General features: G+C 37.5%; 1 protein-coding gene across 3 annotated transcripts; it reads left to right on the top strand.

The window, feature by feature from the left end:
* Window positions 1-4,016: 4,016 nt before the first annotated feature.
* On the top strand, window positions 4,017-16,822 carry LOC104600781 (Ubiquitin-conjugating enzyme family protein). Of its 3 annotated transcripts, none has more exons than XM_010263922.3 (11): window positions 4,017-4,160; window positions 4,938-5,003; window positions 5,105-5,172; window positions 8,861-8,894; window positions 9,099-9,168; window positions 12,438-12,495; window positions 13,813-13,941; window positions 15,190-15,281; window positions 16,009-16,090; window positions 16,316-16,394; window positions 16,534-16,822. In XM_010263922.3, the coding sequence occupies exons 1-11, from the start codon at window positions 4,154-4,156 to the stop codon at window positions 16,611-16,613; spliced, it is 765 nt and encodes a 254-aa protein (XP_010262224.1). In that variant the 5' UTR covers window positions 4,017-4,153; the 3' UTR covers window positions 16,614-16,822. The 3 variants fall into 3 exon arrangements, with proteins under 3 accessions (XP_010262224.1, XP_010262223.1, XP_088749430.1); XM_010263921.3 differs by having other exon boundaries at window positions 8,858-8,894; XM_088893304.1 differs by lacking the exon at window positions 13,813-13,941 and having other exon boundaries at window positions 8,858-8,894.
* Window positions 16,823-20,586: the final 3,764 nt, after the last annotated feature.

Genomic DNA, 20,586 nt, shown 5'->3' with positions numbered 1-20,586 from the left:
TTGTGTTTCTTGTAGTTGTATTGTAGCTCTATCTCACTGTCATAAACAATTGTATATGCAGCTCTTGGCTTCAGCTATGGCCAGAAAAGGTTCAACTATTAAGGCTGCTCCAATGAAAGAAGAGGAACCAGTTACAGAACAGGAAAAAATCAAACCCAAAAGGAAAAAGCTTGGACAAGAAATTGATGAAATCTTCTCCAACAAGAAGTTGAAGAAAGCCGAAGAACAACAAATGGAGAAGGCAACAGAAGATGGTATTGAGAAGCCAAAGAAAAAGAAAAAGAAGAATAAGTTTCCTAAAAAAGATGGCTTTGTTGATCCCCCTCCTCGAGAAAGAAAGAGAACGGAGGATGGCTTTGCTATTTACACCGAGGAAGAGCTGGGAATTGTGAAGTCAGATGCTGGAGGCACCCCACTTTGTCCCTTTGATTGTTCTTGTTGCTTTTGATTCTGATCATACCCCTTATAGTCCTTAGGTGGTTTGTTTGAAGTGGGAACTTTTTACATTTTGACTGTACACCAAGTGCCAGTAGATCTTCATTAATGCAATTTTGGTTCAATATTTTGAGGCATTACTTGTTTAGGGCTTTAACTTGTTTTCTTTTCTGCACCAAGAAGCAAATTTACCGAAGAAAATAGTACCAAGAGAAAAAAAAAAAAAAAAAACTTATCCCCATCTTGCAGTAACCATCTATTAGCCGTGTTAGTGTGAAAAGATGGCATAGAATATCCTTACGAGCTCTATTTGCCAGTTCATGAGCTTTACTATATTATACCCAAGTTCTATTTATAAAAGCTAACATTTTTTGAAAGGAAGAAGATAACAAGAAATTGAAGATCCTTCTATTTATAAAAGCCCAGAAATTCATGAGCTACTGGGCTGTTATTTATTTAGTTTTTCGGTGGTAAGGGCTAGCGTTTGGTTCTTTGCTTAAAATAGCCAGGGTGTAGTGCCGCCAGACTTCCAAACCACTAACTAGAATACTAGATAAGGTGCCCCATGTCCAAGCATCAAATGACCAAACTAACCAAGGTTTAAGGGGTAGAATCAGATTTGAGTAAAGTTCTGCTTTCTCCAAGAAAACCAAATAAAAGAATAGAGAAAGTCCCCATAGTTAGGAACCTTGCCTATATGCAACCACCATTTTTTGTATGCATTATAATTTATCAGCATCATTTTAACCAATCCCCCTCAGAAATTGAATTTGCAGCCCCCTCCTAGTCTACTAATAACCCCTCTATAAACCACATCCTGCCCGTGAATTTGACATCAATCCACGGGCAGGATTCAGTCCACATCCTGCCCGTGACTAGTAGTAGCACCACCTAGGGGTGGACTAAATGGTAAAAACCCCTTTAAATAAAGAGGCTGTGCTTTTTTTTTTTTTCAAAATTCAACGTAAAAACTTAACAGAGCAAATAATATTAGTGAAGTATTCCAGGTTGAAAAAATTTCTCACCCTTCATACTGTGATGAAGAGTAGAGCTGCGGACGGATCAAATCAGATACGCCAGGATCGAAATTTGTTGATTGACATTCGTATTTGAATCAAATCTATTCCGTTAGATTTATATTCAATCAAATTTTGATTATAATCTGACATTGAATAACATTAATAAACTACAACAAAAAGGTACAAAATATTATATATTATTAATGATTACTAAACACGATTCTTTTATTACATCAATGATCGATTTTTTTCTGGTTGCCAAACCATCAATGATAGAAAAAAGGCCACCAAAGTGGAATTCTGATTAGTTGAAGGCTTTGACTGTTCGTGATGAAGTTTTAGAGGCCTATGTATTTTATTACTGGCGTAAGACTTTATCATTAGTTTCAATCCGCTAAACAGTCAAAACGTTCAGTTAAACCATGCTCAACAAAGTGGGGCTCAGGTCTGCTACCCACTATTAGATAGGGGACAAGTAGTGCGTATAGATGTGGGAACAAGTAGTGCGTATACTGGTGGTATACACGGCGGCGTTCAATTAGAGACTGGGAGTAAAGCTGACTCGATAGTAGTTACAAACCCACAGCCCGTCATTTGAATTGTTATATTATAAATCCACAGTTTCTGTTTCTTGCAAAAACATATTGGAATTGCCGCTAGAGATTAGTTATGGGAGTTTGGTCAAATCTAATATTGGAATTGCCCTACCAAAGAACCAGACCCGGAGCACAACCAACATTTACATACCTAAGAATGGTTGGGATTTCGACCTCAACAGAATTGGTCTTTACATCCACCTGACAGCACCAAGCAGCCGAGAATTGGTCCCACACCATTTCTGTGAAGAAATCCGAACAGAAAGGCATTTCTACAACTTAACTAAAGAGAGCCACGGCACAAAAGCAGCCATTATTCTGCGGGCAGAAATCATAATGATGAAAGTCACCTCCATTTCGAGTATGGTGGTACTCGTTTGAATCGTTTCGGTTAAGTATTGCGACAAGTATTCCTCCTTTTGCTAGTAGCATCAACAACGTAGTCATAGGCCTCATAGCATAAGCATACCATCAACCTTAACAATTGCAAGGATATCCCAAAAGGTGTCACAAAACTCTGTTTCTAAACTAAAAGCTTTCTAAACTCAGGAGCCAATCCAAAAACCGATGTGTTCTTTTCAACTCAATTAAAAAACATAATAGAAAAGGAAATCTATTTCTACCAAATACAAGGAATGGAATGGCTTTGAAAATGATTGAAAAAGGTTCACACGCATCTCACTTCCTACCACGGACCTTCACAGCCTGCCTGTTCCTCTTCTTCACACCAGACTTGGCAACCTTAAGACTCCTGTGAACAGCACTAAGCCTTGCAAGAGCTGCATTCTTTAGATCTGGCCTGTAATAATTGTTCGCAACCTGAAACCAATAATTGCCATAGAGTAAGTAGTTTGTTCTTTGCTGCACACTAACAGTTCAGCTTAGTAACATTGTTTCTCAGACTACATAAAAAAAATTAAATAGGAAAATAAGGAGGTAAATGAAAAGACAGGGCTTAGAAAGAGATTTCTTGTATGGGATTCATGCACAACAATGATCCCTAAGCTATATAAATGCCACAACACTCATCCAGTGTATGTACCAAAACTTCAGGACTAAGAACCAATCTATGAATGATTCGATCCATTTGCACCCATAATTGGGTTGGGGAGTTGGCCACTCAAAAATGATCGACAAATCAACAATTAGTGAAAATTAACCAATTCGAGTTGTATCAAACAATATTTTAAAACCGACCTGAAGACCATCCCGTGTTTGCATTTGAGTTGCGGTCACCGGTTAATCGTTCAAGTCAAATGAGTTAGACCGTTCCACATCAACACACTATATATTTTACTTTCACTTAACAAAGTGCGTGTCTTGCATGGGTTCCCATTAGACCCGGAACCAATGTTAGGTGACAGTTCGAATGGTTCAACCAGTCATGCCAATGGTGGGTTGAAAACATTGGTATCAATTTGGGTCAATTTTCAATTTGGTTGGTTAGTTCAAAATATTTAAATTTAAAAATTAAGTTAAATTCAAAACATTACAACGATATTATTAAAAAATAAAATAAAAATTTTAAATTTATAATTTAAAATATTTTAGACTAAGAAATATAATAATTTTCTCATTTTCTTATACTAAAAAATTATATTTTAAATATAAAATATTAATATATTCGATTAAGAACCAGCGGTTTTTGGTCGATTTATAGATGGCCAAACCAAAACTAACCTGACTTGGTTAGGTTAGGAAATTGCTAAACCGAAGCTAATCGAAAATACAAAAAAGTGACCAATTCAAGTCGAGTTAGGTCAATTTTATCGATTTAATGAATAACCCTACTTGGAGTTAATTATTTTTTCTGTATTATAAAAAATATTAAAAATAATATATAAAATATAAATAATTAATAATTATTTTAAAATTAAAATATAAAACAATTATCTACTATTATGTATTTCTATGATTTAACTTTTTTTCAATAATGTCCGTACTATGCACGGATCACTGTTTTTGTAAAAAGAAGATGTACAAAGGAGCTTAGGTTTTTCAGCTAGCTCGTGGGGTGTTGTTCCGTGACTGTGTTTGAGTTCCTTGAGGAGGGCGATAAAGAAAGGCAAATACGAGCACCGAAGTTCCAAGCAGAGAGCAATCATGACTGGTAACATACAATCTTTTGTTGCTTAAAAAAGTGTCTAATGCAGTTCTTCCCCCCACCCCACCTGTTTTTGATGTTATAACGGGGTTGCTTGATATCCCGGGAATATTTTTCAATATATGATTGTTGGATTTCTGATGACACCGAAGGTTTCTACTATGATTTAGTTTCTATCTCAATTGCGTTAACACCTACCTCATTGCCGTTTGGTGTTTGTGAGCCGGATACTGTAATTCGCTACTATTGGAAATAAGGTGATGTCAGTCAATGTGCCGCTTTCAGAAAATCACGAATACCCGGAATTTGCAAAATGTTGCTTTATCAGTGAATGCAATTGATACTGCCTGGAGGTTCTGGAGCTTTCTACATCCTCAGTTGATGTTTTATTGATCTGATTTTGGTAGAGACTAGCTAAATTTCTCTGGGAAATTGTGGTTAAAGTATTTTTATTTCATTTTGTTTGGTTTATCTTATTGTTTTACTGGAAGTGTGGAGTGCTGCGGTTTGCTTGTCTGTGCTCTTTGGGCATTTTCAGAAATCCATAAATTATCTTTTCAAACAACAATGACAGAAGAATAAAGAATTACAAAGAGTACACCTCTTCATTGCTTGCCATTTGAAAAGGCAGAAAAATATTCGTAAAGATGGGCACATTTTTTCATGATATGCATGCTCATGCATATTTGAAATGGCAGAAAAATTGCTGGTGAACGTGCATGTTCAAATACTTCACTTTCTAATTCATTTGTTGTCTTCTTACTGATTGCCATTTTAATGCAGACTACGTGCAAGAACAAGAGATGGAAATTGAAGCATTGCAAGCTATACTCATGGATGAGTTTAAAGGTTTCTCAATGCTACTTCTGGATTTGTTTATTTAACTAATTTAAAGTTTGGGATTCTTCTGTTGCCTATCTCTAAACTTTGTACACATTTCTCCATGCCAGAAATTGACTCCAGTGAGAGTGGGCTAAATACATCTAACCGGTGCTTCCAAATTACACTATCTCCCCAGGTATAGGTATCTTTCTTTGGATCCAATGTTTTTTATTTTTATTGCTTATCATGCAATTGATTAATCCCTTTGTCCTGCAATTAGACATGTGATAGATTATTATTTTCCATGGAACACTTATAAAGGTCCAATGCTGTTTGCCTTGCATTTATTCATATTAATTGTTGTGTTGTTATGCCTGAAACTTCTTTTACATTCTCCTTGAGAGAAGAAGAAAGGAGGGAAAGGTTTTATTTGTAAACTGGACTTGGAGGTTATGGAGAAATTTGGGTTGAGGGAAAGGTGGAGATTGTGGGTTAAGGGGTGCTTGAGCTCGGTGTAATATTCAATTCTGATCAATGGGTCTGCTAGAGATTTTTCTCAGATAAAAGAGGCGTAATACATGATGAACCTTTACCCCCTTTCTTTTTCACTATCATTGTGGAGGTCCTAAGTAGAACGATTATTAAGGCTGTTTTGGATAATTTAATCAAAGGTTGGAGGATGGGAAGGGCTGAGATTGTGGTTATCCACTTGCAGTGTGCAGATTACTTAATCCTTTTTTGCGATGATAATAGCGTCGAGTCCCTTAAAAATTTAAAGCTTCTTGTCAACTCTTGTGAGGAATTATCTAATTTAAGGATCAACTTGGGGAAAAGTTGTTTGGTGGGGCTGAATTTGCAAGAAGAGGAAATCCTCAGAATAGCTGAATTCTTAGGCTGTGAAGTAAAAAAAAAAAAGGTCCCTGGAGTACTTAGGACTCCTCCTGAATGGAAATCCAAGATTTGAGAATTTCTAGAAGCTTGTTGTGGAGAGATTTGCTAAAAAGTTGGCACTTTGGAGAAGAAATTACATTTCAATGGGAGGGAGGGTATCTTTGATCAAAGCCACATTTTCCAACCTTCCTATCTACTTCTTGTTCACCTTTCGTATCTCTATTAAAATAGCTAGGTAGCTAGAAAAGTTAATGAGGGATTTCTTATGGGAACTGAGGGAGGAAAGAAAGACCACTTGGTGAAATGAGAACAAGTTATTAGACCTAAAGAGAAGGGTGGGCTTGGGATAGGAAATTTAGTCCAGAAGAATTTATCTCTTCTAGAAAAGTGGATGTGGAGGTTTCCCTTAGAAAGAGATATGCTCTAGCAAAAGGTTATTGAAAGCATACATGGTCGTTTGGTATGATGTGGGGAATGGACTAAGAGTAAGAGTCTCGTTCTGGAAGGACCTTTGGATAGGTAAACATCCACTAAAGGTCCAATTTCCTGTGTTTTATGCACTTTCCAATTACAAATCTGAACCCTTTTCTAAGTTTGTGAACTTCTCTGCCTTGGGTTTAAATTGGGAGCTTGGATTCAGAAGGGGTCTTCTATTGGCCAGACTTGACTTTTTTTTGGGATCAAAATGTAGAGGACACTAGGGTTTGGTCAATTTCTCCAACAAGCTATTTTACTTGTGCCTCATTCTTCAATTTATTATTTCAGGCATCTACCTTGGGGGTGAATTTCCTGGTGAAAGAAATTTGGAGTAAGCCAATCCCTTCTAAAATTTAGGCCCTATGTTGGGAAGTCTTCCTTGGAAAGATTAACATCTGTGATGTGCTATAGAAAAGAAGGCCAAATAAGTGCCTTCCCCTCACTTGTGCATCCTCTATAAAAACGATGGTAAAAGTATTTCCCATATCTTTTGTTTATCCTATCCTTTTGTGCTTTGTATATGGGAGCATCTTTGTTCTCTCTTTGGGTGTAGGTGGGATCGTCAGGATGTGGTGGGTCTCTTTGACCCAAACTTCTTGAGACAACCAAAGAAAAGAGGAAGTTTGTTGTGGAAAGCAGTGAGGGCTGTCATGATCTGGATTGTATGGGAAGAAAGAAATGGGAGAATGAAAAGAGTAGGACAGAGGTGGAAATCATAGACACAGTAAAAATAAAAGTTGCAAATTTGGTTAAGATTTTGGCAATGTTTTGAGAACCGGGCCAGGCATAGAACCGGAGGGGGGAGAGGTTCACGGGTCAGAGGTTCAACTGGGGTCAAACCGTGATGATGTGGCATATACATATACATACTGGGGGTCATATAAACATTATATATAATACATCTTACAACTTTTAACATACTTAAATATGGTGTATCGATGGCAAGTTCCTTAATTTTTAAAGTAAAGATTAGGGTTCAAGTCTCTTAATTTACATTTTCTTTAAATACATGTGCAATAAGGTAATATGTATAATAACGAGTCATTAATTAACACAAGTTAAGAGGTGAACTAATGGTAATTAAGCAATATATGAAAATAAGAGGTCATAGGTTCAAATCTTACTGAACACATTTTCAACTTTCTATTAGTTAAGGACCCAACGGTGAACTAATAGTCACTAGGCCATGGCTGGGTTAGGAGGTGTATTTAGAGACTCAGAAGGAAAGGTGCTAGCTTTGTATTCAGGACCCTTAGAACACGGTGATGCATTGACAGCAAAACTGTTTGGATTACTACATGGATTAAAATTTGGTAAGCAATTTGGATTCCACAACTGGAGGTGGAAGGGGACTCTTAGGTGGTCATTTCTTGGACAAGATGCAATACCCAAATCCCATGGATCTACAGAAACACAATCTGAAAAATTGAAAGTATATCACAAGGGAGTTGAGTCTTGCTTTCAAATGGGTGAGAAGAACAGCAAATGGGATGGCATATACTCTATCTAAACAAGGGGCTGTTAGGCATCAAATGTTTTGGGCAAAGCTGTAAAGTTGTTGTTTGGGGTGGAGAAATCTCCCACCCTGTTGTCATCTTCAAGTTTGTCTTTGGGATGTAGTGCACAACCATCTGGGAAGAGTGGGGGAGGACTGAAAAATCTCCACAAGGTTCCTTTGGAGGGCATTGCATAGCCTTTGAATTTGTTTGTTGGCATCGTGCCATGGCCTGGCCCAAGAAATGGCGAGGAAGAGAATGTAATTTCTTGACTCTGCAGAATGCTGGCATTTTCCTGAAAAGATGCAGCTTTCCTCTCCTCCCAAATCTTCACATAATAGCATGAATGGTTGTCTTTCAGTGTACTCTTCATTTAGAACCAAGACTGATCAATTTCAAGTGGCAGATCATGCCAACAAAATGACTTGGGTCACCCAATCTAGACCCATCAAGCTCTGGAAGAAATGTCATCACTTTCTCATCTAAAAGCACCAGAGAATGATACCTATAGTTGATTTGATGTTTCTCAATCACATCATACAAATCAGTGGAGAAATGAGAGAATGCAAGAAGTGACCCCTTCTCTTCTTCATTAATGTTCACACTTTTCAAAAAAAAAAGTTCTTCATGCCAAAGCCTTTCTTCTTGAATATTGTCTTTGTTATTTTCTTATGATGATTCTTTCCATATATAAATTATCATCCATTTTCTCCATGTTAATGGGATCATGCTGCACGAGTATTTGCAGTAGATTATTTCTTTGCACCAGTATACTAATGTATGCTACAGCTATATTAAGGTAAAAGGAGCCTAGTTTTTGGTTCTTGACAATCATTGGATAGATTTAGAAATTGGAACTAAGGACTATAAGTGAAACTTTGTTTTCTGCATGTCACAACAACAAAAATAGAATCAAGGAACTCTACTAATTCTCTATTTCACTCCTTAAAAGTTTTGGTTGCCTCTCATCTTAGATGTTCTTACTGTACTGATACAACCTTTTACTTTTATTTGAAGCAGGATGATGATGCTGATGAGGCGAGAACCACTCCAGGTTTTAGTTTAGATGATACAACAATTTGGAACATGCCTGCTTTTGTTTCAATTAGATCATTCAAAACCAGGGCCACTCAAAATTATATATTTATTGAAGCTTAATTTTCTGACTGTAGTATTCCAAGAGAATTAGTTACCAACTTTATATGAGCTAATGATTCTTTCTTTTTTCTTTTTTTTTTTTCAAAAAAAATTGTTGCAGTTCAACTGGCTTTGATTTTCTCTCACACTGAAAAGTATCCAGATGAGCCCCCAGTTCTCATTGTGAAAAGGTTGGTCAAATGCAATACTGTGTGCATTTCATTAGGCAAAAAAAGGAAACGAAAGAAAAACTTCTCTTCTATCCTGTGAAGTTTGCATGCTGAGAATTATTTAGGTAGAGATTGTGCTTTGAAAGTTCTCTATTAATTGTGAACTGCCTCTTCTTATGAGAGTTTCCGTTTGGGCATTGCCCTACCCTCCTTGGGTAGGCTGAGGATCTTACTAAGTTTAATAAAGTTGCAGTTAATGATAAATAAGGAGAACTAGTTTTGTTAACCATGCAAAATTACCCTATTTCTTCTTTCTATTCTTTTTTCTTGGCAGGCACCTTTTAGACCATTGGTTTAGGAGATGATTGTGGGATAGGGAAATTGTGGATGCTAGCACTAATTAATTTTCTGGAAGGGATTTTCTTTGATCCTAATGGTATTGATGGAAGGATACGGTGTTCGTAATGTCTAGACTCTGTTTTTTCCTTGTGCATCCTTCTTCCAAGGTTTTCTCTGCTCCACCTCAATCTGTGTTGCCAGTAAAAGCAATTTGTCTGGGTTCGACTCTCCAGGAAAACTTTTTGCTGAGAAGCCTATCAACTAGAAGTTAGAACCAATTCCTATGTGGTCTTTCAAAGGAGAAGACCTTTTATTTGGTTCCTTTGATGCCATAGATGCTCTATTTGTAAAGCTAACTATGAGACCATTTTCCATTTATTAATCTTTTGTAACTTTGTCTCTGCTGCCTGGAAATTTTTCTTCTCTTTCTGGCTCGGTTGTTAACATCCACGGGATGTAGAAAGCCTTTCCAGACCTTTATTCTTCTCTCCTAAGAATGGGTGATATTTTGTTGGGGTGAACAAGGGCAGCAATTCTTTGGTCCATGTGGGAAGAAAACAATTCAAAATTCTTCTCAAGTAAGGACATCACAGCAGGACCTGTTTGACTTGTTGCAATAAGAGTAGCATACCAGATGAAAATAAGCGACAAGTTAAAGGGTTTCTCAGCAGATGAGATCATTAGGGACTTTCCTTCAGTGGCAGCATCTTCAACTAGGAGAGCTGTTGCCCTTGTGATTTGGTTTCCCCTGTGCGTGTTATTTCAAACTAAACTTTGATGTTGATGGCTTCTGTATTGACAACCTAGGTGCATTAGGCATTGGGGAATCTGTTAAGAATCACATAGGGGAGACTAATGGTGTTCTGATAGGTGTTGGAAATGCCTTTCAGGTAGAACTGCTTTTCCTGTTTCAAAGATTGTCTGTGCTCTTCGTTGAACTTGATGAGGTTGACCAGTTTTTTCAGAGTGTTTGAGGCATACACCTCGAGGCATGCCTTGGGGGTGAGGTATATACCAAACCATTCTGATGTGCTAGTGATGTCCCTTTGCTTGTGAAGTATACACTTCATGGTTTGCAGATTGTATGGAGCATAGAAGCATACATGTGAAATACACTTTAACCTTGAAGCATACGCTGATACACATCGTCACATCACTTATCTAACACCCAAACATTGTGAAGAATTTCTTGTTAGAGAAACCTCTATTTTTCTGAGACAGTTAATGCAAGAATGAAAACCTTTTTTTTGATAGTTAACATTATCACATTTTCATTAATTTAGAGACAGATTTACATGAAAAGCCCCTCTATTTTTCTGAGACAGCTAATACAAGATTACAGTTGAGCCCAGAACAGAGTTTCCCTATTTGCCCCTTGTTTTGTCAAAACATTGGCAAAGGCATTAGCTGATCTCTCCACCCACTGTACTGTTACAGACATATTCCTTGGCAGTCACTTGAATTTCTTTAACTCATTCTTGTAACACCACGGGACATCCTCTGGATTATTCAGCCATTCCACCACTTAGAGTCCCCTTCAATCAGCAGCTGCAACACACACCCAATTCATTTGCAAGAACTACTCCTTGTATGGCAGCTAGCAATTCTGCCCTAACAGAATTCCCAAAACCCAATGGGCCAGAATAGAGAAGAACAACCTCTCCAGCTTTGTTTCTCAAAACACCTCCCAAACCAGAGGGCCCTGGGTTGCCCTGGCTACTCCCATCAAAATTCAGTTTCATTGAGCCTTGAGCAGAGGGGGCCCAGGTTGTAGATACCCTAGCCTTTGGAGAGGAAGAATTTGCTACCGCTAATTAGTTTCTCCATAAGTCATTAAAAGAGAAATGGTGAAAGAGTTCCAATATCTTTAATCTATGTATTGTCCTATACATAATGCAGTCTTTCAAAGCTTGGCTGCTCCTCCCCTTTTCTTGGAAGATTCTGGCATTCCTTTCTTCCCAAATTGTCCAGATCAAAGCTGCCCTCGCACACCTCCACATGCTTCTTCCTCTTTTATGGGGCCAAGAGAAGGTAGAAGGATTAAAAATCGTGCTTACTTCTTCTGGCACATACCACCTGCATCCATACAAAGGGAAAAGCCAAACCTAAAGCTGAGCGGTGATGATACAAGATAAAAATAGATGGTAACAGTCCTTACTATGAGATCTGCAAAGAGTACACTAGTTAGGTGAAATATAAAGGAAGAGTCTTCTCTTTTGTAGATTACCCACGGTGTTTACTTTTCCATGGTACACTTCCCAACACAAAACCATAACCTTAGGGGGAATTGGCCTACACCAGACTTCTTTAAATGGGAAAACCTGTTGAGAGGAGGTCTGGCAGAGGACCTCAATAAGGGAACCGCAGGAAAAAAATCCCTTTGGGTTGAGGAGCCCAAAGGGAATATGGTACTTGTTTCTTCTCTCATATTCATCCTATGGGGGCTGGACTGTTTGGTCCCCTCATGAATTTGAGCAACAAATAAAGTTCTAATATTATCAAGCTCCAAATATATTTATAGTTTCATATGCTAACATAAAATGTGGACTTATGATAGCTTAAAGAAATGGGCCTACCAGTTTTACTTGTTAGTCTATTATATTTTGAAATTTCATTTTTACCCCAAGAAATAGCAATATGAAATTATTTCCATATTGTTACTTACCAAAAAAATATTTCCATATTGTTGCTAATAAAAAAATTGCTTAATCTTTCTTAACCCTAACTATTCATCCCTAATCACACTTATTTAAAAGTTTACCTCATTGCTCCCAAGCTCAAGCTGTAGCAGTATAATCTTTATGATTTGTATCCATATTTATTGATGGAAAAGTCTCTTTAAATCTACTCAATTAACTTCTTGCTCAGGTTGAATACTGAAATACTTGCCTGAATTGTTCATCTAAATGATGTTTTAATTTCTAACTTTCAATGGTTGATATGCTCTGCAGTATACGAGGGATACCGGCAGCTGATCTTAAAGTTTTAAAAGAAAAGCTTGAGCAGGAGGTTGTTCACTAGTGTTTCTTGGTTTTATTTTAATTTCATCTCTCTCTCTCTCTCCATATGTCGTATGTATGTGCAGTTTTACATGTATATGTATCTGTGAATAACTGTATATATGTTTAGTTTTTTGCCCTGAAAGTTATTCTTGTTCAGCATATTCTGAATTTTCTTTAAAATGTTCTTTCTCTTTGCAATTAGTTATTTCCCAGGAACCTTTATAAGTTGTTGCGACTATGGGGATGGAAATGTTTGAATAGACCATAGATAATGGAAAAACTTGGATGAGTTGCTTAAAAGCTTTTTCCCTGGATTGGGGGGAATTTGGATTTGGTCCTCACAGAACCATCCTCACAGCCCCTTGCAGCCATGCATTGGGAATATCTCCCCATGAATAAAAACATACAAGTACAGAGATGTTCTCAATGCACGGCTGCAAGGGGCTGTGAGGATGCTTTTGTGAGGACCAAATCTGGTTTTGGTTGGGGGGATAACAAATTATAATGGGGAACCCCATAGAAAATTTTGGAGCGCAAAACTTAAGATAGGAACATGGAGGAAATACCATTTTTGTTAGGACATGCAGGGGAACACTTTGGTAGAAAATGGGCTACCCTATTCTTGAACCTCAGTTCACCAGATCTCTCCTTTTCTATCTAAATGAGCAACAGTTTAACTTGAGCAAAGCCCAATTTTAGCATGGTTTATATACCATCTTTGTTTATTTTGTAGCATGGTTGTAGAATTCATTATAGCTTAGTTTCCAAAACATTTTTTTTTTTTAAACTTGATTCATGGTTATATAACTGAACTGATGCTTATTTTTTGGTGTTCATTATGTAATGTTCATTTTGGTGCATGTTTTCCAAACAATTCACTCTATTTACCTGAAAAATAGATGGGCTGGATGCTCCCCAACGCCACCTGAAAAGAAGAAAGAAAAAGGATATTGTTCCATAAGTCCTTTCTTTCTGCAGTATGGTTGTTGTGTTTATGAGTTGATTCAAAGGTGGGATGGGTCTGCAGTTGTTTTTGAGTTTCTGTTGCTATCTTATTACCCATACTGCTACTACTATAATGTCATAGTTAATGGGTATTATTTGTCAATTGCAACTTGGAGCTCTCTACTGATTGAGGATTTAAAATAAACTTAGTATTGTTTCTCTTTTAATTGGCATATAAGAAGGTTTATCTTATCTTCAGTCATGTAAGCAAGACTTTCATTTTGATGTCAACTGACAGAAACTGAAATACCTGCACTTTCCATTTCTTTGTCTCTGCAACTCAGTTAATTGTGATATTTGGATCATTTCTGTGTCATAGGCATCTGAGAATCTTGGTATGGCTATGATTTACACACTTGTTACATCAGCTAAAGAGTGGTTGGGTGAAAGGTTTGGTCAAGATGCTGGGGTTTCAGAAACTGAAGAAGAAGATACAGCTAAAGATGACGTATGGCTGCTTGTCCTGCCTATGACTTTCACTGCTTTGTTTCTGAATTGAAGGTGTGATCTCAGTTGATAATGCCGAACTATCTTTCATCCTTCTTGGCTGCAAGGAAAGGAAAAAATTATAAAATAATTGGACCTAGAAGTTCTTTATCCTAGATAATTTACCAAGCCTTATCCAAACTATATGGGGTTGGCAACATGAGTCCTGTTTCACAATTCTATTCTGTTGATCGTTTTGTACTTTTATCTTCTCTATTTTGTTACTGTGGTTCATTTTATTATCGTAGTACTAATTACACACAAACTTATGTCAAGCTCTGAGATGTCAAACTAATACTAGAACTAGATAAGGTCTAAAACAGGTCTCATTTAGTTTAAAGAATGACAGATCCCAGATACTGGACTAAATTTAGATGGATGTAGATGTTGATAAACAAAGAAGATAAGCTTTAATACTTGTTACTTTGAACTAGGCTGTATGGAATAATATTTGAAGGATGGCCATAGTTTAAGCGGATTTGTGGGGAAAAAAGAGGTGGAAATCGAGGATGCAGCTAGTGTAAGAGAACTATGAAGGTTTATGATTGGAAATTGAAGAAATCAGCTCTCTCAATTTGTCTCTGCAGAACCAATGGTAGGTCCATGACAAGAAATAGGTTGAGGGAAAGAAATGATAGAAAAATGAGCATATGAACTGTAATTTAGAAAAAAAGATAGGAAGTAGAGGGTAAAAAATTGATAAGTGCCTGCGTAAAATTAGTACGACAAGAAAAATCCTAATAATGCCAGACTTAAAGAGTTAAAAAAACTAAAAAGTAGAGAATCTAGTTACATTTACTAAATTGGCCATAGTTGTACCATTGGTTGTTTGAACCATGTAATCTTGGACTTGTATAGATAATTAAATAACTTGTTTAATGAAACAAATACCAACTTAGATGGGAAAGTTTTTTCCCCTTGATATCAAGCCACAAGTAGAGTGATGGACTTGAGACAAGGATTGAGGCATACATAATTCACAAATAATTTTGGTAATAGCTAATAGCTACTGTTTATTCCACATCAATAATATTCTTGAATTACAACTAATTTGTTGATGACCTGCTTAGGTTCCTTTTTTTTATGTATGTATTCTTTCAACGTCAACATGCTTGTGATGACCTGTGGATTTGACCCCCATAACTTCATGTTAGAAATGCTTTGCTTTTTGTGCATATGCTGGACAAGTTTCTTCATATTTTATTTTCAGATAATTGTACCACATGGAGAACCAGTTACTGTTGATACATTTCTTGCATGGAGAGAACGTTTCGAAGCAGAGCTAGCCCTAGAACGAGCCAAGTAAGTTCTCTCTCCAGGCATGTCAGGTTAGGAAGTTGGTTCCTTACTTTATAGGAATTTTCTTACAGGGCATCCCGATGGCATAGGCTGTGTTTTGAGCCTGTTTTGTTGCAGTGAAGCATCTAGAGTAGAGGATGGCTTGTTGTCCTCTTGACATGGTCCTTGTAAGCTTGGGTAGGTGCTAGACTTGTGCTGACTTGGGGTGTATGTTAGAGACCTATTTGTATTTTTTTCCTTTCTGAATAAATATCTACTTAGCAGAAAGGAAAACTTTACATGATTTCACTTCAATATTTTATTGCCAACTAGGAATATATCCAATTTTAGATGGTGAACTCTATATAAAACATAAACAATGAGATCACCTCATTTCATATAGTGACCAAGCAGGTCAGTAATTAAATGCCATCATGTTTCTATCACCACGAACCTTTTACCTCCACTTCTGAAGGCCAATGTTTCTTGGGGCATCCATGATTATCGCCTTTTTTTTGTATTCCAATGCAGCTTTCACCTCCATAACTACGAGATGTTGTATGGTAAACCTAGTTAGTGGGTTAGTGGGGTTATAGACAGGATGCACATGGGGCCCACTGATACAATGTGGAGAGCCTGGCTATCTGCAGTTTGAATCTTCACACCTACATTATGGATGTTGTTATTATTTCCTCAGTTATGGGATACTGACTTTAATCTTCATGATTAATAACCATACACCACTTTTCAGGCTGATGCCAGAGTCTGCACTCACAGCACCCAAAGAGAAGAAGCTGACTGGTCGGCAGTGGTTTGAAAGTGGCAGAGCTGCGGTATTTTGTTTCTTCTTCACCATCTCTTAGGTTATTGATGTATAGAGTTATTATATACTGCATAATGCATCATACTTTTTTTATGAATTATTCTATACTGCATACTTGATATTTTGTGAACCCGTATTAGAATTTTAGAGGTTATAATGTATGCAATTATAATTGTTTTATCTTTATTCTTCAAAAAAAATTATAATTGTTTTTGTGCCTTACTTTGGTTGACAGAAAGGTGCCATGCCAGTCACTGAAGGCTCTGATGAGGAAGATGAGGAAGACATCGACTTTGACGATGATGATTTTGAAGGTGACTTTTCTCACTTAATGTTCCACTTAAACTACGTAGAACTATTCTTTCTATCCATTTCTAAGATGATACCAAGATTGGCAAGAACTATTTCTTTCAATTTGAATAATTCTAATACTCTATTTCTGTGGAGTGGCAGATGATGAAGAAGACATGCTTGAACACTATCTGGCAGAGAAATCAGACACATCCTCACATTCATCAAGAAGAGGCCAATGAAAAGTAGTATTTCAATATGTTGTTTCCCCCTCTTCTCATTCCTTCCCTTTCACTCTTTCTGAGGGAAAAGATGTCAAGTTAATTATCCTGTGAGACATTGAGGACCATCCTAGTGTGTTTTGTTCGATCTTTCAGTGTGAACGTTGCTATGCTGCTCTGTTCTCGTTTATACATGAGTGAAAATTCAAACCGATTTTACGTTTGGGGAATTGAGATTCGTGGCCTGCTTCTGTTGCTTGCAATTGAACACTTTTTTTGTTCTTTAGGCTCAGTTTGAAAAGAGTACCAATACAAATATATACAGTACAAATACATATAAAATAATACAAAATATAAGGTTTTGCACTCTACATATTTGCCTTTGTACTCCTTCCAAACTGAGCCTTACCTTGTATTTTGAATTATTTTATATGTTTTTTTTTTGAGAAAATTTAACCAGGATTCATTAAAGGAAGAAGAGGTACATGAGAAGATGTACAAAGCAGGAGAAGAACCATACAAATTACAAAGGAAGAAGCTTGTCACTATACAAATGCTCCAACTACACACTACATTTGGCCAAGCCATCTGCTGTATGATTGTGTTCCCAAGGAATCCAAACTAATTTTACATTTAAATAGTCCAAAGAGTCCGTAGCCTCTGCCAAATAGTGACTCAATCTCTTAACCATTTTATAGTGTTTGTTGAATCACTTGCAATGATTAAATTTTGGATTCTCAAATTTTTTATTATTCTGATTCTTGTGAGAGCAGCCATCACTTCAGCCTTTGTGAAACCAGCCAAACCAATTGGACCATTGAAAGTCCAACAAATGTTGCCCCTTTCATCCCTTACTGTGCCTCCAATACCAGCTAAGCAAGGGTTACCTAAGGCACTTCCATCGAAATTTAGGGTCATCACTCTTTCACTGATGGGGTCAAGATGTCTCAAGGATTCACCGTCTAGAGGTTGCAAAGGTAAGTAATGTCTGAAATTAACTCCTCTAGGGGCCTGAATTTGTTGTCAAAGAGGTGTTTGTTTCTTTTATCCCAAACACTGCATGTAGCACCGATTGCCAATAAACTTTACCCCTTTTACTTAAACCTGTTCCTTGCCATTGATGCAGAAAGTCCATAATGTGCTCTGGTATAACCTAGTTGTAACCTGCCATTTTCAAGAAATGGAACCAAATCTTTTGGGTGAATTGGCAGTGAAGAAAAATATGATCTGCTGATTCACCTTCACTGAAGCATAAAATGCAAACATGAGGAGAGATGGACAGTCTTCCCAAAAGCTTTTTCTGCAAGAGATCACAGGTATTTAATTTCTGGAGACAAGCTTCCCAAACAAAGAAACAAACTCTTGAAGGGATGCTGCTACACCAGATCTTAAAAGGAAAGGAGGAATGTTGTTCATCAGCAATCAAAACCTTGAACATAGACTTAGAAGAGAATTCGCCAGTAGGGTGCAGGGTCCAAATTCGGGTGTCAGAATAGGAGGGGGAGATGTAGGCTTCTTTAAGGGTCTGAATTAAGTCGATTAATTCAGAAATCTCCAAATCCCTTGGGGGTCTTCTAAGCCAAAGGTTTAGGGTGTTCTCAATAGTTTGGTCTGGAAGGCAGGAAGAAATAGTGGCTTCTTGGTCAAGGGTAAGGTTAAAAAGTCTAGGGAAAGAGGTTGCAAGGGTAGTTCCCCCCCACCAAAGGTCTTTCCAGAATTTTATTTTAGAGCCATTTCCCACTTTATATATTATAAAAGGAAAGAAAGAAGTATGGGTGGAGATGATACCTTTCCAAGGATTTTTGGACCTTATCCTGTTCAAGTGGAGATTGCTATCCCACCCATTTACATTTGATCGATATTTGCTTGAGATGACAGCTGTCCAAAGAGCACTGGGTTTTTTAGGGAACCTCCATAGCCATTTACTTAAGAGAGAAGAATTTTTCTTTTGAGTGGCCAATTCCCACACCACCATCCTCTTTAGGCTTGTGTACTTGCTTCCAACTAAGTGGCTTTTCTTTTCCCCACCTCCTTCCCAAATAAAGTTCCTTTTAAGCTTCTCAATCTGATTTCTAACTTTGGTTAGACTCTGGAAAACTGAATTGGAAGGAAGTAGACTGGCAAATTTGCTAAAGAGGCCTTCAAGAGAGTAAGCCTTCCCCCTTTTGAGAAATAGCATTTCTTCCAAAATGATAGTTTCTTCTCACATTTCTCCACCACTGGTCTCCAAAAGTTGAGAAATTTTGGATTCCCTCCAAGAGGCATCCCTAAATAGGAAATAGGAAAAATTCTCCTCTTGACACTCCAACAAAGATTCAAGCTTTCTAGAAGTTCCACTTCCACAGAGTTGAGCTTTAGGGTGCATCTTATTGCACATATCTGGTAAATTGGTAGGATGGGTGGACCTGTGTGTTCTTGCTAGGATGCAGATGTGTGGTGGGTGGTGATACACCTGGTCCGACACAAGGAAAAAGATTTGTATGACCAGTATACATCTCCATTTTAGCTGTTCCAAAATTACAGTAAGGCATACTACATATTAAATCAAACATTGCGTCGAAATACTCAGATTACATGACTCCCATATTGCTTAATTTTGGTGCCACTTATCACTCAGCACAACCTCCTCTAAAAAGTTGGGGAGGACAATGTCTTGCTCGTACTCATAATGTAGCTTCTCATGCTAAGGCGTAAGACGGGATATTTCAGCAAGTCTAATTGATTTCCTGGTTGATGGCCGACACAAGTGCTCCAATATTCGATTGCTTATTGTCCTCAGTATGGACTCAGGTTTTGTTGTAACTTGTATATCTCAATAGAAAGCCATGAACTTCCACTCGAACCAGAAGTAAAAGGAAAAAAACGCAAAACCATTGTTTAAATTTTGTTCAGCATCTTTCTTATCCTACCGTATAGTTGGGACAAGGCTTAGATGATGATGATCTTTGCCATCATACCTCTTGTATAGTTGCAGGCAATTAAGGAATCCGGATCTGCTCCTCACAGAGTGCTTTTCACACCGATCTCACAGCATGTCTTAACTGTACATTGGGAATATCTCCATACTTGTATGTTATTTCTCATGGGAGATGTTCCAAATACATTGTGGGATGTGGCTGTGAGGTCGGAGCAAATCCCAATTCGCAATTAAGCATTTGAATTTGGTCCATGCTAATCATTTTTGAACGCACCTGAGGCCTTTGCACAAGGGGGAAATTTTCAACTGATCTTGTTTCTTCATGTGCATGGAAGAGATTTTCTGCTTTGATACCGTAAAACTTATAAAATGACTTGTACAATTAGATTAATTGACAAGCACACATATATCTGACGGGTTGGGTTTCTAACTTTCTAAATGCCCAATTGTTTTTTCCTTTTTTTTGTCGGAAAGAGTAATCCATGGGTTTGTGCCATCTCTTTTCTTTTTTATCATACCACCAAGGATCAAAGTTTTAATACAAAAATATGCCCCGTATCATATCAAAATCCCAAATATGAGGTGTTTTGGACTTTGACCATTTTCAGGAATAGGCATGCTTAAAACACCTGATACGCACACAACTGAACTTGAATTGTTGACAAGAGTAACTGAATTGCAAATACTTTGCCATTGCCCACCGACCACGTAGACTTTTTTTTTAAGCCTTTTCTGGGTCTACTAATGACAAGAGTCTTGAGCTGTTCGGTTGTACTTTTTTTTTGGGGGGGGGGATAATAGGCTTTAGTGGGCTTTACCGCAGGAAAGGGGTTTCCAACATAGAAAAATCTTCGGTTAATTTCTTTAGAAAATCAAATTTTGGGTTAGGTTGATCCAAAGTTCCAAAATCCAAACTACACCCTTTCGGGCGGTGCTAACCCTGTTTGGTGGGTGAACTTCAGGTTGATGGAATATGTATCTGACTTTCCCCTTAATGAATTAATGAATTTTCTTTTCCGACCAATGAAAAAAAAAAGAAAACCAGGCAGTCCATCAAGTAATGAGAAGAGAGAGGTC

Source organism: Nelumbo nucifera, chromosome 8 (genome assembly GCF_055504915.1).
Source record: "Nelumbo nucifera cultivar China Antique chromosome 8, China Antique-T2T, whole genome shotgun sequence".
Taxonomy (NCBI): Eukaryota; Viridiplantae; Streptophyta; class Magnoliopsida; order Proteales; family Nelumbonaceae; genus Nelumbo; species Nelumbo nucifera.
Note: the sequence above shows the minus strand (reverse complement) of the source record. Positions and strands in the feature narration are given on the sequence as shown.

What these genes read in the sequence shown, in the direction of transcription:
- LOC104600781 (XM_010263921.3), top strand. An exon ending in ACTCATGGATGAGTTTAAAG is followed by an intron (nt 5,004 to 5,104) that starts GTTTCTCAATGC and finishes TCTCCATGCCAG; the next exon opens with AAATTGACTCCAGTGAGAGT. An exon ending in CCAGTTCTCATTGTGAAAAG is followed by an intron (nt 9,169 to 12,437) that starts GTTGGTCAAATG and finishes TATGCTCTGCAG; the next exon opens with TATACGAGGGATACCGGCAG.